The 26,884-nt window shown below is 41.7% G+C and overlaps 2 protein-coding genes and 1 long non-coding RNA gene across 3 annotated transcripts in view; 2 read left to right on the top strand and 1 right to left on the bottom strand.

The window, feature by feature from the left end:
• The first annotated feature begins 6,721 nt into the window (after nt 1-6,721).
• LOC127181553 (endonuclease domain-containing 1 protein-like) lies at nt 6,722-7,582 on the top strand. Its single transcript, XM_051136329.1, has 2 exons — nt 6,722-7,064; nt 7,214-7,582. Exons 1-2 carry the CDS (start codon nt 6,756-6,758, stop codon nt 7,580-7,582), a joined length of 678 nt encoding a protein of 225 aa, XP_050992286.1. The 5' UTR covers nt 6,722-6,755.
• Nucleotides 7,583-13,375: 5,793 nt separating this feature from the next.
• On the bottom strand, nt 13,376-16,764 carry LOC127181748 (uncharacterized). The gene is made up of 3 exons (XR_007829813.1): nt 15,320-16,764; nt 15,094-15,147; nt 13,376-14,568 (listed from the first exon to the last, which is right to left on the bottom strand). It is a non-coding gene; the product is annotated as an uncharacterized LOC127181748 (long non-coding RNA).
• A 4,699-nt stretch (nt 16,765-21,463) lies between these two features.
• The window catches only part of LOC127181744 (CD209 antigen-like protein E), a 32,520-nt gene continuing 27,099 nt past the window's right edge, over nt 21,464-26,884 (top strand). The window contains exon 1 of the mRNA XM_051136642.1: nt 21,464-21,579. Coding sequence (XP_050992599.1) covers nt 21,504-21,579 — 76 coding nt within the window. The 5' untranslated portion in view covers nt 21,464-21,503. The remainder of the gene's footprint in view (nt 21,580-26,884) is intronic.

The raw sequence follows: 26,884 nt of genomic DNA, 5'->3' as shown, positions 1-26,884 counted from the left end.
TGACATGGAAAGCCTCAAAGCTCGTCAAAACAAACCCTCCCTTGACTGGCTTTTACTGGATTAACATAAGAGATCTGAAAGAGCCTAACAGTAAAAAAAATTAAACACATCCTTTGCAAATAACTTTATAAACTGCATGCTGGATATGACAGTCTCACATGCAAAGTTAACCCAGAGGACAGAGTTACTGCTCAGAGTTTGTGCCTCTAAAGCTTAAAAGAATTAATGGAGTTGTCAGTTATATTTTTTGGCTCATCTTATACACAAGATAAAATAAATTAAAAAGTAAAATTAAATACAGCAATAAAATAAGTTTTAGTATAATTACTACACTATTAGTACGACGGTGTTTAGTGCCAATTTAAAAAAATAAAAAAATCTAAAATTACGAGAATAAAGTCAAAATATTTTGAGAATAAAGTCGAAATTGCAAGAATAAATTTCAAATATTTCGAGAATAAATTTGAAATGTTTTGAGAATAAGGTCGAAATTATGAGAATTAATTTGTAGCAACTAAATTTATAATATTTTGAAAGTATAGCTTGCACATGCAAATTGCCTGGATTTGGAGCACCGGGAGAAGATACCAGGCCACCGGAATTTATTTGAATATATGTGGGATTATTAGCAAAAATCATATCATGTGTTATACTTGCAGGGACAGTATGCTAGGAAATAATAATTCATGTCTTCGATTACATATATAGGCCTATTTGTAGAGCGTCAGCCACCCAATAATAGCAATACGTTTTGTGCTTTTGGTACTTTTAATATAAGACAATGTCTCAGCTTTCAAAATCTGTCAGTTTTATCACAAAATACTAATTATAAATGTGTTTTTCCTCTTTATTTCAAGTTTATAGCTCGATATAAATGTGAAGGAACATCAAAAGGAATGAAAAAAAAAAAAACAAAATATCCCAATTTAATGAAATGAATGTCTCACTGTAATTGGAAAGATGACTGATTCACATGCTGCTTAAACTGAGGCGAATACAGCAATTTGTCATGCCACATTAAAGATCGTGAAAAACACATTATTATACTAGACATATTGTTTGTATTTTGCTATAAAACTGACAGATTTTAAAAGCTGAGACTTTGGGATATCTTCCAAATCCGGGCCATTTGCATGCGCAAAAGGCTATAATATAGGCTACTCTCAAAATATTATAACTTTAATCTCGTAATTGCTACAAATTTCTCATAATTTTGACTTTATTCTCAAAATATTTTGACTTTATTCTCTAAACACTTCGACTTTATTCTTGTAATTTTGACTTTATTCTAGTAATATTTTGACTTCATTCTTGTAATTTCAACTTTATTCTTGAAATATTGTGACTTCAAACTCGTAATCTTAGATTTTTTAATTTTTTAGCATAGCACTAAACCCCATCGTATATTAGTATTTTGAATTGGATTTCGATCTTATATTTTATAGTTAATGCTTATGTCATGTAACTATTATGATTTCACATTTTGTATCATTATAACCAAATAGACAAAAATTTGTCAATAGCTGACATATAGTAAGTACTATAAATCAATACAATTGATTTGGATAGCAGTTCAGATGATTTAAACTTGGACGAACTTGATAAAAAATGTTTAAGATCTCTCCCTAAACTCTAGACTGATATCAAATCACATTTATTTAAGTTAATGTTGCAAAATTCAGCTTTAAGGCTGCTGTAAAGCAGCTCTACAGAATATAATAGTTTTATTATTCAGCTCAATTCAGTTCATGGTTGATTCAGTTCAGTTCAGTAACAGTGTCAATGTTGCAAAGTTCATCAACACCTAGGAAACAAGATTACGATTAAAGAGATTACTTTCATAGTGTGAAACTACTTTGTGTCCGCCAGTTTGGATAAAAATCAAATACTGAAAAATCCAAATGTAAACCAATTGCATATCATATTTTAAACATTAAATACATTTTAAACATCCTTTTCTGACAAAATAGACTGAAATTACACATTTAAGTGGTTCCAACGTAAATGCATTGCAAAGTGTTTTAGAAACGGAAAGTGAAGCAGAATAAATAAACAAACATGTTTGTCTGAGAAAATATCTAGATTGAATTTTTGATTTAATTCAGACCGGTGCAAATACAAGTTCCTTAGTGACTTAAGCAGCAGCAGGAAGGTAAGCTTGTGTGTGTGTTTTCAGTGTTGACAGAGTGTTTTGGTATGTGATCCTATGGTGTGTTTGGTGTAGAAAATACCTTGTTGGCTCACACTCCTAGTGTGTGTTTCAGCGGTGAGGTTAATGACTTTGACCTCTGATGAATCCCTCCTGTTTCTGCCATGTGGTTTAGTGAAACTCAGGAGATAAAGATCAGGATCTGTGTACCTAAAAATCACACACACTTTAATGCCAAACCAGAGGACAGCAAAACAAGTGTCAGATTGTGTTGAACATGGTGAAAGTGATGTAAAATGACTGATTGAATAAAAATGCCTTAATTTTAATACTTACAATGTTGAAAACATACTATGGTCACAAAATAACCCAGTACAAATTCCAAACATCTTAAATAAACTCTGTGGTGACCAGTAAGCTAACGTTTTGATGTCAATATGTGCAGCTAGGAGATGAATGCATGGCATATTATGTTTATTTACCTAAGTGTGAACCATTTATTCTTTATTTTTAGGTCATCCTTTCAAAACGAGCACAATACACTATTGAGTGAATTTTTTACCTTAGCATGTGGACCTGGGCTCACGGCTCATTTTTTACATACGTTTGTCGCCCTCTAGTGTTCATTCATGCAACGACATTACTACGCAGTTTCCAGTCGTGATGGAAAAGAGTTCATTTCATTTTTCATTTTATTTCGAACAAAACATAATTTAAAACAAACTAATACACATATATAAATGTGAAACAAAAAACATCCCAAAAACTTAATACATTACAAAATAATGTTCGAAAAGGAGTGGGATGAAGCTAAAGCTTATTTTTTCCCACCCCCTATACAGTTGTATAGTTGGGTTTAGAATAACATAAACGTATACAACTTCTGATATTACTATGCTTTTGTTCGGAGTATTATATACTGTGCAAAGTGTACTTTTGAAAGGTTATCAATGAAGAAAGATGACTGTGCGGCAGCCAACAGAAGCTAACTTACCACATGCTAACCAGTGTTTGACATCTTGTTCTCTGTGCTGCTTACGGCAGTATCGCAAATAATAAATATATTGCATTTTTAGGTACTGTTTTTGACACAGGTAATATTAGTAAATGTTTCTTGAGCAGAAAGTCAACATACAAGAATGCTTCTTGAAGGATCATGTAACTCCGATGACTGGAGTAATGATGCTAAAAATTCAGAAATAAATAAATTCTTAAATATATTAAAATGCAAAACTGCTATTTTAAATGTAAACAATATTTCACAATATAAATGTATTCACTTTATTTTTAACAAATAAATGCAGCCTTCGTGAGCATAAAAAACTTTCAAAAACATATTACTTATTCCATTATGACTTTATGCATTATGCAGCACTGCTTTGGCTCTTGTTATCCTCTATCAGAAGCATGAGGATTTTGACTCTGTCAGTTAAATAGCACCACGGACAGCTCCTGAATGACCCAAAGGAAACAAGCCAGAACTCTGTCAACAAATACATGTCATGCACCAGACAGCAGATCACACATAAGAAAGTAACTTGTTCCATCTGTAAAAAGTATTTTGAAAACTAAACCTCACAGACCACATTGACTTTTAGACTCAAAGTAGATGACCAAGATTATATCTTCCACATCTACTGCAAAAAAAGAATTCCTCAAAACAGTTTTACTAAGATTAAATCAAAGATTAAAATGAGAATCCATCCATCAGATTATAAAATGTGATAATTTCTAATTGCGTCAGATGTGTTGGTTTGCAGTTTTCTAAATGGTTGAAATGATAATGATGCATGAGAATTCAGATTTCATTCCTTCATCAAACAAATGCTCTCATTGCAAAGATAAGAATGAATGTAGGACTTTTTGCTTCTGCTACTGTTTTGATTCAGTTTATTTCTTCTTATTTAATTTCAGTGGGTCTGGGTGAATTCTAAGTAGTACTGACTCCAAATGCAGTATAAATATGACTATGTAGTGGAGTGTGTGGGCGCAGATGTGTGAAACTCTCAAGGTCTGTTTTAAAATTTGCAGGTTCACAGGGGTAGATGCGCTTATATCAGTTATGACTTACCAGACGTTATGTGGAACTAAAGGTTATTAAAAAAAATTTCTAGTCACTTCAGCTTTGTTCTAGGTTTGCAATTTAACTCTCAATGAAGATGCGGCTCTTTATTGTGAGTTATACTGGCACTGAGCTTTTCATTGGTCATATCTAATTCTGGGAGCATTTACTAAATGTAGAGCATTTTTCTTTAAGAAACAGCCTCCAGTGATTTCTGGCATCATGGATTCACACTTTCTGAGTAATCATTACAAAGAAATCTGTAAAAAATATCAGAATGTGTACAGATTTGCAACACTGTATGACACAACAAACAGGATTCCTGCTTTCTCAGCTTACAAATATTTTGGGTAAAATACATCATGGTTCAGATGACCATAGCAGTTTCTTTATTTTCTGTAATTCAGAGAGCATATTTATGTTTCAGATGTATTGCCAGAGATTTATACTACATAACATGTACTGATAATACAAAAAGAAATTATCTTACTTTATATTTTTCCATAATTGTTATATTGACTGTCCTTCAACTGCTGTCTTTTAATCATTTGTTTTGTAATTGACAAGCAAGAAAGTGGTTGGTTTTAATTCCATAAACAAACAACTGCACACTGCGTTTGTTTTACTACTTTATTGTTTGATTGGTTTTAATTCCATGTCAGAACTTTATAAATCCTCTATTCAGTGCTGATTTCACCTGAAATACAGGTATTTTCTAATTGTAGGGTGTGACTGCTAATCAGCCAAACCACACGCATCTGCTGTATTTAAAAGGGATTTCGCTCATCAGCAAGGAAGCTCTTGAAATTCTTTGGTCTTTACATTCTATTTTGTTTGGCAGACACTTTCTAAGCAAAACAACTAACAAGACAACAAGAAAATAACATTCTATGTAAGTGGTAAATATTAAAACTAGCAAAGCAATAGGAAAAAATAGGCCTCAAGTGCTGAGAAGGGTATCAAAGCGCAAGACACAAGATCACTACAGCACTCTACCGATATTTTGACATTTCACAGGTCAAACTCGACACTCAAATTATGTGCAATATCTATGACCCAGTTAACAGAATTAGATTCTAGAGCAGGGGTGCTCAACCCTGGTCCTGGAGATCGACTTTCCTGCAGTGTTCAGCTCCAACCCTGACCAAACACACCTGAACCAGCTAATTAGGATCTCAAGGAGCACTTGATAATTACAGACAGGTGTGTTTGATTAGGGTCGGAACTAAACTCTGCAGGAAAGTCGATCTCCGGGAACAGGGTTGGGCACCCCTGTTCTAGAGAATGTTTCTTGTAAGCAATGCTTTTTATTCTTTAATAAAGTTTGCGGTAGCAAATGTTGGAATATCCGAAACATTTCACGTGTGCACAAATTTATGAGTTTACTTTAAAATTAGTCGGAAAAAAGGTGGTAAAACTGGCAACCAATTACAGAATCCAATACATACAATTTCCCTCATGCATGTAAATAGAATAGAATAGAATATCTTCATATTGTTCACAAGGGTGGAAATTTGTTTTAGCTTCACAATATTTGGAGTGGTCTATCATACTTGGTGGAATCCAGACACTCCTCATCACCTGCACACTACCATTCCAACAGTTAAGTATGGAAGTATCAGCCTCATGCTGTGGGTATGTTTTTCAGCGGCAGGGACTGGGAGAATTGTCAGAGTAGAAGGAAAGCTCAACACAGCAAAATACAGGGACTGCCTTACTGAAAACCCACAGCATTCAGAAACTCAGACTGGGCAGAAGCTTCACCTTCCAACAGGACAATGACCCTAAGCACACAGCTAAAACAATGCAAGAGTGGCTTATGGACAATGTGAATGTCCTTGAGTGGCCCAGCCAGAGCTTGAGCTTGAACCCAATCAAACATTTCTAGAGAAACCTGAAAACGTCTGTAGGCCCCCATCCAAGCTGACAGAGCTTGAGAGGTGAAGAGAAGAATGGCAGATAATGCAGATAATCCAAATGCAGATGTGCAAAGCTTTTCTCATCATACCCAAAAAGACTTGAGGCTGTAAAGATGATTCAACTAAGTACTGAGTTAAGGGTATGAACACTTATGCAATGTACTTATTTTTTTTTTTTTAAATTGTAATAAATTTGCAAAGTTGTCACAAAACTTTTTTTACCCCTTTGTCAGCATATATGTATATATAGTCTATAGACATGAACACTTTTTGTCAAAGTGACTGCCAACTGGTAAAAAGTCTCAAACACAGCCTTGTAGACAAGGGTCATTCACATGTCACATGTGGGAACCGATATTAAGTGTTATTTGTTAACTTTTAACTGTTCATGAGCACTTTGTAAAGGTCTTAAAGACACTACATTAAAAATGACTTTGCATCTTAAACTTTTTTTAGCAACTCAGAGTTGAGCTCATAGTAAGGAGTGTATGTAGGCGTTGACTGTTGTTACACTATTTAAATGAGAGCGCAGAGTCCATTTAGAGAGGCTCGAGTTTGAATTGTGAAAGCTTTCTGCAACCACAACTTTTTTTTTGGTTTGCAAGTCAGATCAGCATAGGTGAAGATGCGTCTTCTTGTTGTGTCTGCACTGCTGGTGTACGGTTTTTCTTTCGTCATAACCAAAGTTGTAGATTCATTCAGCACATGCAGTGATTTCTTTTTAAATGGACAGGCTCCAGTGATTCCTGGCATTCTGCAGAATTCAGTCTCACAGGATAACAATTGCTACAAATTAATCTGTCAAAAATATCAAAACGCTTACAAATTTGCAACTCTCTACGACACAACAAACAAGATCCCTGTTTTCTCAGCTTATAGATATACTGGAATTTATGGAAGGAGACCACGTATTCCATGGATGATCGAGCTGCAGGTAATGTTTGTTACTGTTTCTAATTTTTTTATTCCAGTTGTGTTTGAGAGAAACCTTATTATTGTGTCACAAACTTTCTACACAAAAAATAAATAAATATGGGTAAAATTTGAGGAATTTAGGAAACAAGTTATTATCTTTGTTTATAGTTTGAAACTTTAGATGCTACCATGCGTGAACCATGTGTCAATCAGGCCTTCCCTGGAGACTACTGGACACAGAACAATTTGACTTGCGGTCACTTATTTCCCAACGGCCATGCAGCCAATGAAATTGCTGCTCTGTCTACATTCACACTGACCAACACTGTGCCACAGTATGCCAGCTTTAATAATGGTAGCTGGGGTAGAATGGAGCAAACGGTTAGAAACACCATGCATTCTCACTGCCGTGACAAGGACAATGCTGGTAATATCTTGGCATATGTGCTGACAGGAGCTGTGCCAAGCAAAGTCTTCTTGAATAACAGAGTCAACGTTCCTTCCTGTTCAAAATTTTTGAAAGTAAATGAAGGTTAAGACAACAAGCAAGAATCATGGAGGTCCTTTTTAAAATGTATGCTTCAAAAATCAATCAATCAATATTATTATTATTATTATTTATTTATTTATTTTTTTCTTCAAAAAAGCAACATAAAATGTATCTTCTCTGACATACACAGATTCGTTCAGGCTTTACATAATTAATAAGTACATTAATAAATTAATTTATAAATAAGAGAAAATAAAACTTAATTCTGTTGTACAACTAAAACCGTAAAACTTGTCATTTCAAAAGGCACAATTCAATTATAAATTAAAGACATAACACAGATCCAGTTCATTCATTTAGACTGTAAAGAACTAAAACTTAATTGTCATATTTTTCTTTTACCCATTTCACCTTTGTTAAAAAAAAAAAAAAAAAATAATAATAAAAACTATAAACTATTTTAAACAATTTTCTAAATTAGAAATTCAGTTATTCAGATTACCGTTCAGCTAAATTTGTCCAATAGAATTTGGCTTGGTGTGCAATGATTGGTTGGTCTATACATGACAAACAATTCAATTATGAACTGACCCTTCACAAAGACCCGCCCCCCTTCATTACTGTTGCTATGTCTGACAAAAAATGCTGCTCTCACACTACACATCACATTCTCACACAATGAAAAATACATTGTGGTGCAAAGAGGAAACTGACAACACACCAACAGACAAGACAGAGCAGGTTCCTTCTAGTATGAAACTGTAACGGGACTCTTTGGAAGCGTGAGTAGATCCAAGTGCGAACTTTATTATACAGATCGTAGTCAGACAGGCAAGGTCAATCTCCAACAAACAGTGATAATCAGGGCAAGGCGAGAGCGTAATCCAATAAACAGGCAGAACGTCAAAATACCAGAGAGCAGTCCAAAAGTAACAAATAAACAAGGCAATGGAACAAGGCAAAATTATGGCAATGAAACAGGGCAAAACTATGACTATGGAACAAAACCGTGGCAAATAACAAAAACAAGGCAATGAAAACAGGGAAAACGCTTGGTAGAGTCCGCACAGGCAAAACAATACTTTGCGGGGCCTGTTTGGTATAGGCCTCCTTAAATGGCCACCAAACAGGAAGTAATCCATGAAGCAGCAGAGGGAGCGGTAACAGAGAGTCAATGGGTGAGGGCTCCCTCTGCTGGTGTGGCATTACAGAATCCCCCCCTCTAGGAGCGACTCCTGGCGCTCAAGCAACAACAGTCCAGGAGGGTGGGGGAACAGAGGCAAAACAGGGGGTGGGACAGGGGGCCAGGTCCGTGCAGAAGAGGTGGGCCTGGATCGTGGAGCAGGGACAGACAGTGAAGCACTGGAGGACCTGGGCCATGGAGCAGTGGCAGACAGTGAAGCACTAGAGGACCTGGGCCATGGAGCAGTGGCAGACAGTGAAGCACTGGAGGACCTGGACCGTGGATCTGTGGCAGACAGTGGAACCTTGGAGGACCAGGGCCGTGGAGCTGTGGCAGACAGTGGAACCTTGGAGGACCTGGACCGTGGAGCTGTGGCAGACAGTGGAACCTTGAAGGACCTGGACCGTGGAGCTGTGGCAGACAGTGGAACCCTGGAGGACCTGGGCCATGGTACAGTGGTAGACAGTGAAACCTCAGAGGACCTGGGCCGTGGAGCAATGGCAGACAGTGGGACACTGGAGCAGAAGTCCACCATGCTTAATTCGGAGGAGCCTGGAGCCATGGTGGAGCAGGGAGAGCAGGCAGCAATGGCAGGGCAGGCAGAGCAGGCAGAGCAGGAAGCCATGGCGGGGCAGGCAGAGCAGGAAGCCATGGCGGGGCAGGCAGAGCAGGAAGCCATGGCGGGGCAGGCAGAGCAGGCATAACAGGGAGCCATGGCGGGACAGACAGAGCAGACAGGAGCAAAGATATCCACAGTGGAACTAGTGACATCCATAGCAGAGCGGAGAGTTCATGATTAGCCTTTTTGGCCATGACATGGCAGGCAAAGAGTTTGTGATAGGCCTCCTTGGCCATGACATGATCAACTGTGGTTTGGCGTAACATAGACAACCCAGCTGTAACTAGACTTGACTCAGGAACAACAACTGTAACATGACTTGACTCAGGAACAACAGCTGTAACTTGGCTTGACTCAGGAACAACAGCTGTAACTTGACTTGACTCATGGTGAACAGCTGTGACTTGGCTTGACTCATGGGGAACAGCTGTGACTTGGCTTGACTTATGGGAAACAGCTGTGACTTGGCTTGACTCATGGGGAACAGCTGTGTCTTGGCTTGACTCATGGGGAACAGCTGTGACTTGGCTTGACTCATGGAGAACAGCCCTGACTTGACTTGACACCGGAGGATCAAGCATCACTTGATTTGTTTTGTGTGTGGCTGACATGGTGAGATGTGATTTGGATGAGATGGTTTTGGACTGATGAGGCTCGGGCGTGGCAGCCATCTTGTGAACAGGCTTGGGGATGGCGGTCATCTTGTGGACTGGCTCGGGGATGGTGGCTATCTTGTGGACTGGCTTGAGGTTGGCAGCCATGACAGGTGCAGACCCTGGACGGGCAGGCATGGCGTGAGCAGGCCCTGGAGCGGCAGGCATGGCGTGAGCAGGCCCTGGAGCGGCAGGAATGGCGTGAGCAGGCCCTGGAGCAGAAGACGTGACGTGAGCAGGCCTTGGAGCAGAAGACATGACATGAGCAGGTTTTGGCTTGGCAGACTTGGCATGAGAGGGCTCTGGCTTAGTAGACTTGACAAGTGCAGGCTGTGGCTTGGCAGATGTGACGTGAACAGGTTCTGGCTTGGCAGGCATGGCGTGAAAGGGCTCTGACGTGACTTAAATGATTCCTGACATGACAAAAAAATTACCAGGTTTGGCAGATATTGGGGGATAGCAAGGTTCCTCATCAGCTACCCCCACAGTAAATGGTGAACCAGCCAACTGGAGTGCAAAGTCAATGTATTGTTCTAGAGTCCAGTGAGGGGTATGGCGAGGCATGAGGTAATTAAGTGAGTCCTTTAATCCATGACGGAAGATGTCCTTTAGGGCAATGTCATTAAAGCCTACTAAGTGTCAGAGTAATCCAATAAACAGGCAGAACGTCAAAATACCAGAGAGCAGTCCAAAAGTAACAAATAAACAAGGCAATGGAACAAGGCAAAACTATGGCAATGAAACAGGGCAAAAACTATGACTATGGAACAAAACCGTGGCAAATAACAAAAACAAGGCAATGAAAACAGGGAAAACGCTTGGTAGAGTCCGCACAGGCAAAACAATACTTTGCGGCGCCTGTTTGGTATAGGCCTCCTTAAATGGCCACCAAACAGGAAGTAACCCATGAAGCAGCAGAGGGAGCGGTAACAGAGAGTCAATGGGTGAGGGCTCCCTCTGCTGGCGTGGCGTTACAGAAACAAGTTACAATTTTGTCATTTTTTTAAGAAATTCAAACAATAACAGCCGTTTTGTGGCTCTTTAATGTGTTGTGACAGATCACTGTATTGCCTCAGTTCAAACTCAGTTCAAAAAGCCATATAGGATCCTGACTGCTGCTCAAGAGCTTGGTTGAATTCTAAGTAGTGTTGAATGCAAATGCATTAAATATACAGCTGTATGTAGAAGGGCTTGGTGAGTAGATGATGAAAGGAAACTCAACACTCAAGCTCAAGCCCAACACAAGCTATTTTTAAAGGCTGTGGGTTCACATCATCAACATCTTTGTTTCACAGGAAATCATAACAGCTACTCATCAGCAACTCTCTTAGTAATGCTGGAGCCTTACATTGCTATTGTGAACCAATAATTGTTGTTGTTGATATAATATAAACAACAATATAATAAAAATGGTGCAGATGTGTATTAGTTCTACAAGTGAGTCTACTTCCACAAACAGAACGAGCCTGTGCCTGGATTGTCCTCAGTTAAGCATACAAATGAATCCCTTGCAAAAGCATACTGTGAGCATTTTCCCATGTTTAATTTACATGGTTACTTTGAAATGTGTCTTGTTATACAGGCAGTAAAGAGTTGCACCCATATTCACTCAGCTCTACAGTTTTAGTGACTGCAGCAGCTCGATCACATGCAAATCAGGCTATCAATTAGAAGTACAATAACAATACAATAGCAATAATGCTATGAAGTGAATTGGGATTTCTCTCCTGTCATGCAGCTGATGAATTCACTGCTGAATCTACATTCACACTGACCAGCACTGTACCACAGAATACCAGATGGTCTCCAAAGCTTATTAGGCCCCAGATATACAAGAAAACATCACTGAAGTCAGAATTATGACTTCAAATTGGATTTAAATAAAAATGTGGAAAAAATTGACAGCTGTTTAATGACAGTTGTTCATTTGTTATGCTTTCAGGATTAGAGGTCTGTGAAAGTGCCTTTGTTTAGCTCTCCCAGAATCTGTCACATGGTAGCATGCTAGTTTTAGTATAACAGTATATGTTTTAGTTTGTGCATTAATGCATTATATACTCATTATATACTCGCAATATACTCAATTAACTTACTTTTTTTTCAGAGAGTCACTGCATATATTATGACAGATGTCAGGCACACAGCACTGCCAAACTGCATCACTATGTTCATGTGTCGCTTTAGAATGCTACAGTTGCAATAAAAATGATTCAACCCCCAGATACTGCAGTACTTCACAAATACAAGCATTTCTGTTAATGTCAAAATATAATTTAATAGTTTTGAGTTTCAGGATTTTTAATAACGCAGCTATGTCATAATTATTCAACCCTTATTAAACATAGCTGTTTTTAATCACTTATTTGTATAGTGGGGAAAAAATGTCTTAAAACACAGTTAAACCTTTAGAATCTCTATTAGAAAGCAAAATTAGCTTGAGCTGTTACACATACATATATTTAACCCATGCATGTGCTGAAGCTGAGTAGAAAATAGGACAAGTCAAAATAGCTCTCAGAAAAGCTATACACAAACTATAGAGGAAAAATAATTGTATTACTTTATAAAGTCTAAGGCTACATGAAGATATCTAAGATATTAAACATTCTCAGAGACACAACTGGCAGCCTTATTCCTTAGCTTAAAATGTGTTGTACCAGAAAACCTTTGAGGGTGTTGAAGAAAAAAGCACAATATCGTAAAATGTTTGATCAGAACAACCTGCAATGTACAGTCAAAGACTTGCAAAATGACCCAGTAAAAGTTGGAAAAACATTCCAATGCAGAGTATAAGATAAACAGAAGACAAACATGGCTTTCATGTTGGGGCATCTTGCTGAATGCCACTCTTAACCAAGATGAACATAAAACGCTGACTTGAATATGCTAAAATTCATTTGGACTCCTGTGTGAGTTCTGAAAGAATGTTTTATAGAGTGATGTGACCAAACTGAAACTTTTTGGACCCATGGATCAGCAGTATGTCTGGTGCAAAAAAGGCAATGCTTATAAGCAGAAGAACACCATCTCTATGGTCAAACATTGAGGTCGACCAGTCCTGTTACTTTTTTTTTTTTTTGTAGCAGGAAATCCAAATCATGAGTGTATGAAGGATATCATGGATATTTATTGAAGTATCAGGCCATTTTGGCAAGAATTGTGATGCCTTTGGTGCAAAGACTGAAGCTAATGATCAATGGACTTTCTTGTAGGACAATCATCCTAAAGTATACATCCAAATCTACGTATGCTTGGTTCAGGGATTAGCCATGTCAATCCTTTGCAGTCTCTACATCTTTATTTTACACTTTGACCTCTGCCTCTGAACACACCCTCTTAAAGCCCCCATGCATAACAACACATCTCTCCCCTAAAGAGAAAAAAAACAATAAATTGAAGAAATTACATAGCATTTACTCTATTTTGCATAGTAAATCCAATCATCAACAACAAAAATATTCAAATGCAATATAATTTTGAATCACTTCAAGCTGATTGTACTCCTTATTCCCTTCTTATAATAGAAATCAAACAATCACTTGTAAACCAACTCGAAACTTCACATAACTTCAATCAGTCTTTCTGGAGGTTTAATGTTTCTATTCGGTCTTTGTTCAGTCAGTGTCTTCAGTACTGTCTCTGCAACCTCTCCAGTCTTTGTATTCAATGGTTCAGAAGTTGTAGTTGTTGGATCCTGTATGTCAGTCTCAAGAGATACTTTGCTTGAGACTTAAATCAATTCTGTTCCATCGCAGAGTTGATCCACCATCCATCGTAATGTCATAAGACCTTGGAGCCACTTGTTTTTCCATTTACCCTGTTGAGACCATAGACCTGTATTGAGGTTTCTTATCTTGACAGTGTCTCCTGGTTTCAAAGCTGTCAGTGGCTTCGCTTTTCTATCATACAGTCTCCTTTGTTTGATTTTTTGTTTCTGTTTAAAGCATTTCACTTGACTTGCATGTGGAGTGTCCAGCAGATCCTCTCTAATGGGCAAATTTGTTCGGATTCTTCTGCACGTGAGCATTTGAGCTGGGGAAAAGCCGTTCTCCAGTGGTGCACTTCTATAGATCATGAGACTTCTATGAAAGTCTTCACTCCCTGCATGAGCCTTTCGCATGAGTCCTTTTACTATTTTTACAGCAGACTCCGCCAGTCCATTTGATCTGGGGTAATTTGGACTGGATGTATCATGGCGAAAACCCCATTCCTCAGAAAACTTCTTGAATTCACTACTGGAAAACTGAGGTCCGTTGTCTGTAAATACTACACAGGGGACACCATGGCGAGCAAACGTAGGCTTCATGAAGGCAATGACCGCTTTGCTAGTAGCAGACTGCAGTGTGGCCACCTCTGGATAATTAGAGTAGTGGTCAGTTACCACAATGTAACTCTTCCCATCACAGTCAAATAAATCTGCTCCAACTTTGTAGTAAGGCCTACTTGTTACAGGATGCGGAAGAAGAGGCTCTGCCTGCTGTTTGGGCCTGAAGGTCAAACAAAGCTAGTGTAGCAGTTTTACTCTGGTTGTGGTTTTATTCAATAAAAACGATGTTGACGATGGAGGTCACATGTATTCTGCAGAAACACAGAGCACAAATTAATTCTTTGGACACACGTCTCTCCCCTTCACTCAGGCTCTCGTTAGCAGAGCAAGAGAGAATACATCTGACCCCGTCAGCAGCAAATTTGATTCTAAAGCTGCAATGTACTCAAAGTAATAATTATAAAACATAAGACAACAAAATAAAATACAAAAATAAACCACAGAATAAAGTAGCCAGGAAAATACAAATCATTGTTATATGGCATATCAGGTATTATATTGTGTTCAGGTGTCCTATAAGAATATAAATTTGTCACTGCTTACTCATACAGTGAGCAATAAGATAAGAAATTTTACAAAAATAACCAAACATTCCAATATCAATGTATCAAATATCAAAACAAATGTATCAAAGAAAAGTGCAAATAAAATGTATCAAAATATACAATGTGATGTCACTTTTGCAGACAGACCTCATTTTTTATATCAAACTCATATAAAGTTGATTTTAAACACATTTTGAACATTTCTCAACATACAGTAAAGATACAGCATACCTGCAGAAACAGAGCACAAATTAATTCTTTGGACACACGTCTCTCCCCTTCACTCTGCTCAGACAGAACGAAAAAAATTGTAAGCTATACCAGTCACAGTAAAGCATCCAAAATGCAATCATTTACATTCATTTTCATGACATCACAGCCTTACATTACTATTAGATATTCTGTATCTCGTAAAATAACACACTGAACTCATTTAGTGCACTTTAAACATTCTTACCAGGCTCTCGTTAGCAGAGCGAGAGAGAATACATCTGACCCCGTCAGCGGCAAATTTGATTCTAAAGATAGCGCTGTCAACGAGCGCCGCACAAGGTATCATGTGCGTCACTAATACGTGCTCTTCATAACACAAAATTCTGCATATATGGTTCCATGTAGAGTAAATGACGTCCATTGTACCTTATAACTCAGAAAACAATAAATATAAAACACAAAGGAAATAAGTTTTGATGAAGTTCACTTCAAACACAGCATTTTATAATTATTAGCCCAACTACACTTCATGCCGCTGTCAACTGCGAAATGTCCGGATTAATCCTGGGCCAGTACATCACTTCCCTAGTTCTCCTTTTGCACTTTTCTTCTCCCAGGTGTCTTTCATGAATTTTTTTTCAGCATTTCTTTCCTTAGGCTCATTGGGATGACAAATTTACTGCCTTTGCAGATAATGCCATCTACAACTGTGAGTTCTGATCTGCAAGCCCAGTAGTCTCTAATTCTTACAGGACAGTCATTTTTTTCCTTCAGAACCTTCCGTTCTTTCATTATTTCGTCCTTTTCTGTCTCAAGTTTTATCTGGTCCTGTTACGGATCTGGTCGGTGAGCTGCGGACCGCTCACCACCAGATGTCGCCCTCACTCTACTTACACACACAGTCTGTTGCATTCCACCCCGGACTTCATTACCCATCAGCCACCACTCATGTCACCTGCGTCCAATCAGAGACTGTATAAAAACCCCGGACCTTCCCAGTGCACTTCACGGATTGTTGTGATTGTTATAGTTAGTGTTTCCAAGTCTCCTAGTTTCCTTTGTTCCCTATGTTAACGCTCCTGCCTGGCCATCTCGTTTTGCGTTCGTCTGCTGCCTACCTATTGGACTCTTATTTCGGATTATTGGATTATTCTCTGGTCTCTCCCTTTCACGGATTTCGTTCGCCTCTGGATTATCAAGGACTGTTAAACGGACTACTCTTGTGCCTAGCCTTCGTTATTCCTCTTTGCTTGTTTGTCTGACCCTGCCTGCTTTCACCATGTATCTGTCTCGCCCCATTAATAAAAGCTTGCAAGTGGATCCGTTCGCCTCTCGTCTCCTTCCCACTGTAACAGAACAATCCGTCGCTACAGGATCCAGCAGCTTCACCCCCGGACAATCAATCGATGCGGACACAGACAGAATTCTATGCAGAATCAAACAGAGATCCCACACACTCGAACAGTATGCCCGTGAGTTTATTTCAATTTCAAACTATTCCACTCTCCCGGACTGTGTAATAATTGAGATTTTTTGTGACGGCGTGAACCAGCCCCTCCGTACGCTGTTGAGACGCGAGGGCCCGCGCTTGTCACTGGAGGCATTTTTGAACTTTGCGTTGTTGTGTGTGGGTTCGCCGTGCACCGTGGGGGTCGCAGAGAGGGAACGTGACAACGCGGTAATGGTGACCGCGCGTCCCACTCGCAGATTGGCGGTCATGCCGGACCACGATGCCACAAGCACGTTTGCCGCCTGGATTGCTCGGGAAACGGCAGCCGTGTCGGAGCGTGCCCATGCTATGGTGGCGTCAGCTGAGTCCGTGCACAAGGTGGCGGCCGCGCCGATGTGCGCTCGCAAGATGGCGGCGACGGTGGAGCCCGTTTGCAAGATGGCGGCTAAAGCGGGGCTCCATCACGTCACAGCTGCCCTACCCAAGCCATATCAAGTTGCAACTGCGTTTCCTGAGTCAAGTTTCCAAGTCAAGTCAAGTTGCAGCTGTGTTTCCTGAGTCAAGTCCAGTTTTCAAGTCAGGTCAAGTTGCAGCTGTGTTTCCTGAGTCGAGTAAAGTCACAGCTGCCACCCCAGAGTCAAGCAAGATTGCGGCTGCTGTTCCTGTGTCAAGTCAAGCTGGAGCTATGTTTCCTGCGTCAAGTCAAGTCAGAACTGCTCTTAAGGCAAGTCAAGTTAAAACTGTGTTTCCTGTGTCAAATCAAGCCAGAACTGTTGTTCCTGTGTCAAGTCAAATTACAGCTGTCGCTTCTGTCTCAAGTCAAGTTACAGCCATCTTTCCTGAACCAAGCACTGACAAGATGGCTGCCACACCAGAGCCACTGCACAAGATGGCTGCCACGTCAGTCAAGCCAGTGCCCGCTAACGCCACGTCAGCCAAACCACAGCCTGCTCAGGACATCTCCGTCAAGTTACAGCCTGTTCACGTCATGTCTTCTGCTCCTGAGTCTGCACCCATCATGGCCGCCCTTCCTGAAGCGGTTCCTGAGTCAAGCAAAGTCACAGCCGTGGTCCCTGAGTCGAGTTACGTCCTGCCTGACGGCCCAGAGCCTCGCCATGTCTCGTCTGACATCTCAAGATCACGGCCTATCATGATGGCCCACGTGCTGGACTCACCCCTAATGGCTGTATGGGCAGCTAAAATGGCACTCCTTCACGTCGCGGCTGCTACCCCAGGGTCAAGTCAAGCTCCAGGGTCAAGTCAAGCTTCTAAGTCCGGTCAAGCAACTGAGTCAGGTCAAGCCAAAGCTGCTGTTCTCCATGAGTCCGGCCAAGACACAGCTGTTCCCCACGAGCCAAGCCAAGTCACAGCTGTTCCCCATGAGTCAAGTCACGTTACAGCTGTTGTTCCTGAATCAAGCCAAGTTACAGCAGATCTTCATGAGCCAGGTCAAGTTGCTACTGTTATTCCCGCGCCAAGTCAACCCACAGCTGACCTCCATAAGCCAGGTCAAGTCACAGCTGTTCCTGTAAAGCCAAGTCAAGTCACAGTCGTTCCTTCAAGTCCAAGTCACGTCTCGCCCGAGCCACGCTATGTCTCGCCTGTCTGGCCAGAGCCTCCTCACGTCTCTTCTGAAACCCCAGAGCTCCCAAGTAACAAGTCCAGTAATGTCACAGCCGTCGTCCCAGCGCCAAGCAAGGTCACAGCTGGTCTCCAAGAGCCCAGCCAAGTCACAGTTGGTCACCACAAACCAAGTCAACCCACTACTGAACTTCACAAACCAAGTCACGTCTCGTCTGTCCGTTCAGAGCCTAGTCACGTCTCGTCTGTCTGTCCTGAGCAACGTCACGTCTTGTCTGACCACCCAGAGCTTCACCATGCCCCGTCCGATGGCCCAGAGTCAGGACATGCCCCGTCCGACGGCCCAGAGTCAGGTCATGCCCCGTCCGACGACCCTAAGTCAAGTCGCATCTCGTCAGACAACCCAAGATCACGGCCAATCATGATAGCCAGTGTACTGGATCCACCCCTAGTGTCAGTAAGGGCAGTTAACATTTCAGCGGCATCAGCGTCTCCAAGACCAACTATTAATGAGGTCCTGCCCCCAGCTGCTGCTCTTCCTGTCATGGCGGTTGCCATTTGGTGTGTGTGGGCTGCACACTGTACTCCTGAGGCCACGTCTGTTCACCAGTTAGCCCCTGAGGTTACGTCTGTTCTCGAATCAGCTCCTGAGGCCACGTCTGTTCACCAGTCAGCCCCTGAGGTCATGTCAGTTCACAAGTCAGCTCCTGAGGCCACACCAGTTCACCAGTCAACCCCTGAGGTCACATCTGTTCACCAGTTCACTCCAGAGCCCCCGCCTGGTCACAAGTCTGCTCCAGAGCTCACACCTGATCACAAGCCTGCTCCAGAACTCCCGCCTGGTCACAAGCCTGCTCCAGAGTTCCCGCCTGGTCACAAACCTGCTCCAGAGCTCCCGCCAGCCGGAGAAGCCGCGCCAATGCCTCCTGAGGTGTCAGCTGTGGCTGTAGAACCTCCCATGGAAGCGGCGTCCCCTTACAACGTCTCTGCTTCTCTCCGTACTCTGTGTGCCTCCTCTGTCCCTGCTTTCCCCAGGTCCCAGACCATGACGCAGGTTCCTGTTCCGCCCCGGAGGGCTGCTGTGCCTCCTGTTCCGCCCCGGAGGGCTGCTGCGCATCCTGTTCCGCCCCGCAGGGCTGCTGCGCCTCCTGTTCCGCCCCGGAGGGCTGCTGCACCTCCTGCTCCCCCTCCTGTTCTGCCCTGGAGGGCTGCTGCGCCTTCTTCCCCTATTCTGCCTCCTCTGTCCCTGCTTTCCCCAGGTCCCAGACCATGACGCGGATTCCTTTTCCGCCTAGGAGGGCTGCTGCGCCTCCTGCTCCGCCTCCTGTTCCGCCCTGGAGGGCTGCTCAGCCCCGGAGGGCTGCTGCGCCTCCTGTTTCGCCCCAGTGGGATGCTGCGCCTCCTGCTCCGCCCTGGAGGGCACCCGCGCCTCACGCTCTGCCTCCGGTTCCGCCCTGGAGGGTGCCTACGCCTCCTGCTCCACCTCCGGCCCCCCCACCGCTCCCCTGGACTGTTTTTCTATTGGAGCGTCTGGAAGCCACCCCTTGGGGGGGGGGCTATGTTACGGATCTGGTCGGTGAGCTGCGGACCGCTCACCACCAGATGTCGCCCTCACTCTACTTACACACACAGTCTGTTGCATTCCACCCCGGACTTCATTACCCATCAGCCACCACTCGTGTCACCCGCGTCCAATCAGAGACTGTATTAAAAACCCCGGACCTTCCCAGTGCACTTCACGGATTGTTGTGATTGTTATAGTTAGTGTTTCCAAGTCTCCTAGTTTCCTTTGTTCTCTGTGTTAACGCTCCTGCCTGGCCATCTCGTTTTGCGTTCGTCTGCTGCCTGCCTATTGGACTCTTATTTCGGATTATTGGATTATTCTCTGGTCTCTCCCCTTCACCGATTTCATTCGCCTCTGGATTATCAAGGACTTTTAAACGGACTACTCTTGTGCCTAGCCTTCGTTATTCCTCTTTGCTTGTTTGTCTGACCGTGCCTGCTTTCACCATGTATCTGTCTCGCCCCATTAATAAAAGCTTGCAAGTGGATCCGCTCGCCTCTCGTCGCCTTCCCACTGTAACAGGTCCGTCCTGTCAACAGACACTGGGAGCGAGGCTACTACCATGTCCACGTAAGCTTTTATTTCTGTTGCACAGGTCTCTGTTCCCTCTTGTCTGTCTACAGCACGAGATAGTGTGTCCGCCGCAAACATATACTTGCCTGGTGTGTATATTAAAGACCCATCTCTTTAACCTGGCCTACACATAACACATTAACACATTTTTATAACTGAAATCCATTAAAGGATTATTATGCTTCATTAATTAGGTCAACCGAAACCGGAAACACTTCCCATAACATCTGATGTACTCATTGCATCGTAAGAAGAATGGCATCTACGCTAATATTAGTCTGTTTCTTTCTTATTCTAAGGTCACTGTAGCCACTGGATCCAGTCCGTACACAGCCCAGATGGTGGATCAGCACCTAGAGAGGACCTTTACAGCCCTGAATGTCAGCGGAGACCACGTCAACTAGACAAGCCCCAGAGATGGATCCCCAGTGAAGACCTCATCACCTAGATGGCCATCGGCACAAGACCACAGGAACCAGATGAGTCCTCTGGTTTCTTCCAAGGTTTTTTCTCCATTTTGTCACAGTTGGAGTTTTGGTTCCTTGCCGCTGTCGCCTCTGGCTTGCTTAGTTGGGGACACTTAATTTCAAGCAATATCGTATACTATTTGAACTGAACTGAGCTGGATGATGACATCATTGAATTTAATAATGAACTGCCTTTAACTGAAAATTGAGTGTTTACTGTTGCCCTTTTGCATTATTGATGCACTATTTCCTATTTAATACTGTACAGCCGCTTTGTCACAATCTGTATTGTTAAAAGCGCTATATAAATAAAGGTTGACTTGACTTGACTCTATTGATGCTAAATTGCTTGTGAAGTTCCTTATTTGTAAGTCACTTTAGTGATCTGAAGTCTGAAGGGATGAAAACAGGAAAAGCATTGCTTTTGTGAAGTGAAGAGCAATGATGCAGAAATAGATCTGTGTGTAGCCTTTATATGCCATTATGCTATGTTATGCTACAAAACACCATGCAGTTTGTTTTCTTTTTGCAAAAAGAGCTGGTCCAAAAGAAAAAAAAAAAAGCACAACTACTGCACACGTTCTATTGACAGTCTATTGTGTAATTCCAGCATCTATCTTTCAGAGACCATCACATTTAAACACATAGTTTCTAGATTTGTTATTCAGACTCAAAAAATTCATGACTTCCTGTTTCTATTAATAAAAATGGCACCTTATGTGACTTCCTTATTCTTAACAATCTCAAGCACCAGTCAAATTTCAGTAGACACATCTTCTGTTAGGCTCATGAAATGGATCCAGTCTACGAAAATTCTAGTTTCATACTTTCAACAGTTTCTTCAGGTGAAGGACGCTCTCAGTACAAAGGTAAGGCTGGGATTTTTCCCGGAACATTCAGTGATGTCACTAAACGATGCCACAACTATCCACCTTATTTTTCACATAAGAGTGGGTGCAGCATTTGTAAAAATTTGTGTGTGGCTTCCGGTCTCATCTACTTCTAACTATTTTTAAGCTTGTTTTGCTGCTTGATATTGCAAACTGGTGTCTTACAATATTATTTTAGTGAATTATCTTAATTATGAACACACTGGTTTGTAGTGTAAACTGTTTTACCGTTTACTGCACTTCGAGATTCTTTTCATTATTTCCCTATGGTGGATTATGAACCGGACATCTAACACATTACCAGAAAACAACTTACTTCCGCACTGAAAAATAAGGTGGATAAGAGCATTGTTTACAAGTTTCTGTATGTACCTAACTACAGCCTAGGGCACAGGTTTTCAAACCCTGGGTCAAAAATAGGTCGCCAGGATGTTGAAAAAGTATATATAAGTTACATTAAAAATAAAAATTGTCATAAAAATAAAATACAATCATAGTCTACATATATAAGAGGTATAAATATGCAAAATATATCTGCCTTAGATAATTAACATTTAAAAGATGTGAGGTGCGGTGCTTCTAAAATAAAAGTAAACACTTTACGGTTTTGAATTCTGTCTAACTCTAATCTGTATGACCAAAAATAGTAAAGTATTTTATGTTTTAGCTATCCGATCGCGTCGGCTACTCGCACACACACAACAAGTAATTCAAACTGGACATCTGTACTTTATCAGAACTAAAATACAGTCAACTAAACATATAAAAGGTTAAGCTGGTCAATTTAAATTGGTTACGACAAGTACATTTTTGCTCATGTGAAGAGGATGATTTTTTCCATCGATATGCAAACGTGTGTGAAGTACAAAGCCTACTAAATAACAGTTTATAATTTATTGCGAATAAGGAAACATTTGGATTTGTGCTGAATTACTGAGGTACGTGAGCCCAACACCTGGTACATTCAGTTTCGTTTTGTTTTGGTTTCTTAGCTTTATATATTTTTTGGTAACACTTTAGAATACAGTTCCGTCATTAATGAATAACTACACAGGAACAAATGACTAATGCACTATTAACATTCTAGTAGCTACTATTAACTAACAAGAAACCCTGATTAAGAAATCAGTAAGTCATAGCACTCAAAACATAGTTAAGCATGGTAGTTCACTATTAGCTAATCAGTAACTACTATTTTTTCGTATCTCCCAAAGAACTACTAAGAACGTCTATATACATGTTCATAATGAATGTAAATAATGCAAAATGTATAATTAATTCTAAAGTGAAGATCATGGTAACCCACTAGTAATGACTCGGGTGTTACCAAATACTTCAGAAGGAATTACTAATTATTTGGATCTGTATTCTAAAGTGAAGATCATGATAACTCCTTAGTAATGACCAATGTCATTAAAAACTATTGAGGTTTTTGTAAGGTTCTGGATAGTCATACTTCCGATGGCTTTGGTAACACTTGTGTCGTTACTAGTGGGTTACCATGATTTTCACTTATATACGGATCCAAATGATAAGTAATTCCTTTAGAAGGATGTAGTAACACTTGAGTCATTACTATCTAAAACCTTACATATACCAATACCTCAATAGCTTACAATGATTTCAGTCATTACTAGAGAGTTATCATGGTCTTCACTTTAGAATACAGATCCAAAAATTTAGTAATTCCTTCTGAGGTATTTGGTATTACCAAATACTAGTCATTACTAGAGGGTTACCATGGTCTTTACTTCAGAATTAATTATACATTTTGCATCATTCACATTAATTATGAACCTGTATATAGTAGTTCTTAGTATTTCTTTGGGAGCTATGAAAAAAATAGTAGTTGCTGATTAGCTAGGAACCAGATAGGAACTATATTTTATTTAATAAAAATCTAATTATATTTTCAGAACAGTCAGTGGGGTTTATTGTCCTCAAAAGGAAATTTAATGTGGACTAAATGTTGCTGCAAACATACAATAAACAATTAGTAATACAAGAAATACATAAAAACAAGATAACCTCAAAATAAAATCAATATAAACTCTTGTTCAATAAACACTCTGATACAGGTACAAAGGATTTCTTATATCGATTTAACTTACACATTGGGAGTCCATATCTTCTACCAGAAGGAAGCAATTCATATTGTAAATACAAGAAATGAGTCTGATCACAAGAATCCTCTCTGCCTGATTGAGAACAAATTTCTCATATAAAACTTGAAGGTTACACTGTTCATCATTCCCAACAATTCTCCATGCTGTCAGTAACGGGTGCATCAACATACATTTATACTGCGCTGACAGGTTGCCAAACCATACCGTGATACAGTTCATACGATTCTTGTTTACTCCATAGAGACATAACCTACATAAGAAATACAGTCTCTGTTGTAGACGAGTGCAAATCTATTCAATTTGTGTTTTCAATGTATACACTCAAATTCGTATAGGTCTGTGACTAGATAATACAGGATAATATGATGGTCATGTATGACCACTTGACAATGGTCTCCTTTACATTTTGGGTCAAATACAATCTCTTCCATTTTCTTTGTATTTATTATTAACTCATTTTTATCACAATATGAATATTTAAATATATAATTTTGTGAATGCCTGCTTAAGCATTCATTTGTAAAAAAAGTGTAAGATGAATAGGTGAACTGATGCAGCCTTCTGGAACATCTGTACTACTGCTCTTTATTGAATTCTATTTGTTAAAAAAAAAAATGCCACTTAATAATACATGGGTTTTACACTCAGCTGTTTCATCTTATCAGTTAACAAATAGGATTGAATCGTATTAAAAGCAGAGATAAAATCAATAAACAGTAACCGAGCATAACCTTTAGGGTTGTCACGAATCTGGTCTGTGTCCCATTGTCCACTAACCACCAGATGTCACTCTCGCATCACTTACACACTCTGACTGTCACTATGCATCTCGGACTGCATCTCCCATCCTCCACCGCTCTGATTGCATCAGTCCCCGTGACCAATCAGGCGTCCTATAAAAACCCCGCTCCTCCTCAGTGCACTTCACGGTTGGTTGAATTATCCTATTGTTGTAATTGTTAGCGTTTCCTAGTTTCCTCGTTCCTGGTTCCTGGTTTAGTTCTCTCGCCTGGTTATCTCGTTTGGACTGTCTAGCCGCCTGCCTTTTTGACTATCGCTCCGACTGCCTGTGATATTCCTGTCTGCTCCCGTCTCGACCCTGCCTGTACGACCATGTCTTTGTCTCGCAATTTCAATAAAAGCTCGCATATGGATCCGCTCGCCTCTCGTCAATCACTCCTCGTAACAGAACCAACCGTCACAACAGGATCCAGCAGCTTCACCCCCGGACAATCTTCCGATATGGACACCGACAGAACCCTATACAGAATCAAACAAGGACAGCGTACACTCGATCAACACATCCGTGAGTTTCTAGCCATAGCCAATTATTCCACCCTCCCGGACTGCAGTATTATGGAGATTTATTGCGACTGCATTAATGAGCCTCTAAAGGCCAAACTCAGATGCGAGGGTCCGCGCTCATCTCTGGCCGCCTTTTTGAACTTTGCGTTATTGTGTGTGGGCTCGCCGTGTACTGTGGGGGTCGCAAAGGGGGAACGCGACAACGCGGACGCGGCAGCCCCGCACCCCGCTCGCAGATTGGTGGTTACGCCGGATCACGACGCCAAAACCAAGTTTTCCGCCTGGATCGCTCGCGAGATGGCGGCCGTGTCGGAGCGCGCCCAAGCTACGATGGCGTCAGCTGAGCCCGTGCACAAGATGGCGGCCGCGCCGATGTGCGCAGACAAAATGGCGGCGACTGTGGTGCCCGATCACAAGATGGCGGCAGCGCCGGCGCGCGCTCACAAAATGGCGGTGACTGCGGTGCCCGTTTGCAAGATGGCGGCGGCGCCGGTGTGCGCTCACAAGATGGCGGCGACGGCGGAGCCCGTTCACAAGATGGCGGTGAAAACAGAGCTTCGTCACGTCACAGCTGCCGTATCAGAGCCATATAAGGTTGCAGCTGCGTCTCTCGAGTCAAGTCAAGTTTCCAAGTCAAGCCAAGTTGCAGCTGTCTTTCCTGAGTCAAGTCAAGTTTTCAAGTCAGGTCAAGCTGCAGCTGTATTTCCTGAGTCAAGCAAGTTTACTGCTGCTGTTCCTGTGTCAAGTCAAGCTGGGGCTGTGTTTCCTGCATCAAGTCAGGTCAGAGCTGCTCTTCCTAAGGCAAGTCAAGCTAAAACAGTTTTTCCTGTTTCAAATCAAGCCAGAACTGTAGTTCTTGTGTCAGGTCAAATTACAGCTGTCGCTTCTGTCTCAAGTCAAATTACAGCCACGCCAGAGCCACTGCACAAGATGGCTGCCACGCCAGAGCCACTGCACAAGATGGCTGCCACGCCAGAGCCACTGCACAAAATGGCCGCCGTCTCCAAGCCGCTCCACAATATGGCTGCCATTCCAGAACCTGTGGTCAGCGCCCGGACGCCACCTGTGGTCATGATGGCCCACGTGCTGGACACACCCCTAATGACAGTACGGGCAGCTAAAGTGGCGCTCCTTGTCGCGGCGGCTACCCCTGAGTCAAGTCAAGACACAGAGTCAAGTCAAGCCAAAGCAGTCGTTCTCCATGAGTCAAGCCAAGTCGCAGCTGTCCCCCACGAGTCAAGTCACGTTATAACTGTTGTTCCTGAGTCAAGCCATGTTGTTCCTGAGTCAAGTCACGCTACAGCTGTTGTTCCCGAGTCAAGCCATGTTGTTCCTGAGTCAAGTCACGTTACAGCTGTTGTTCCTGAGTCAAGCCATGTTGTTCCTGAGTCAAGTCATGCTACAGCTGCTGTTCCTGAGTCAAGCCATGTTGTTCCTGAGTCAAGTCATGCTACAGCTGTTGTTCCTGAGTCAAGCCATGTTGTTCCTGAGTCAAATCCCGTTACAGCGGATCTCCATGAGCCAAGCCAGGTAATAGCAGATCCTCATGAGCCAAGTCAAGCCGCTGCTGTTATTCCTGAGCCAAGTCAAGCTTCAGCCACTGCTCCAGAGTCAGGTCAGGCTACAGCTGTAACTGCCAAGTCCAGTCAGGCTTCCAAGTCCAGTCAGGCTTCCAAGTCCAGCAATATCAAGGCGGTCATTCCTGAGTCAAGCAAGGTAACAGCCGTGGTTCCAGAGTCAAGTGAAGTCAATGATCTTCTCAAGCCAGTTCAAGTCACTGCTGGTCTTCACGTGTCAGGTCAAGTCACTGCTGATCTCCATGAGCCAAGTCAAGTCACCGCTGGTCTCCATGA

This window comes from Labeo rohita, chromosome 19 (genome assembly GCF_022985175.1).
Source record: "Labeo rohita strain BAU-BD-2019 chromosome 19, IGBB_LRoh.1.0, whole genome shotgun sequence".
In the NCBI taxonomy this organism is placed as follows: Eukaryota; Metazoa; Chordata; class Actinopteri; order Cypriniformes; family Cyprinidae; genus Labeo; species Labeo rohita.
The sequence above is the reverse complement of the archived record's forward strand: the minus strand, read 5'-3'. Positions and strand labels throughout refer to the sequence as shown.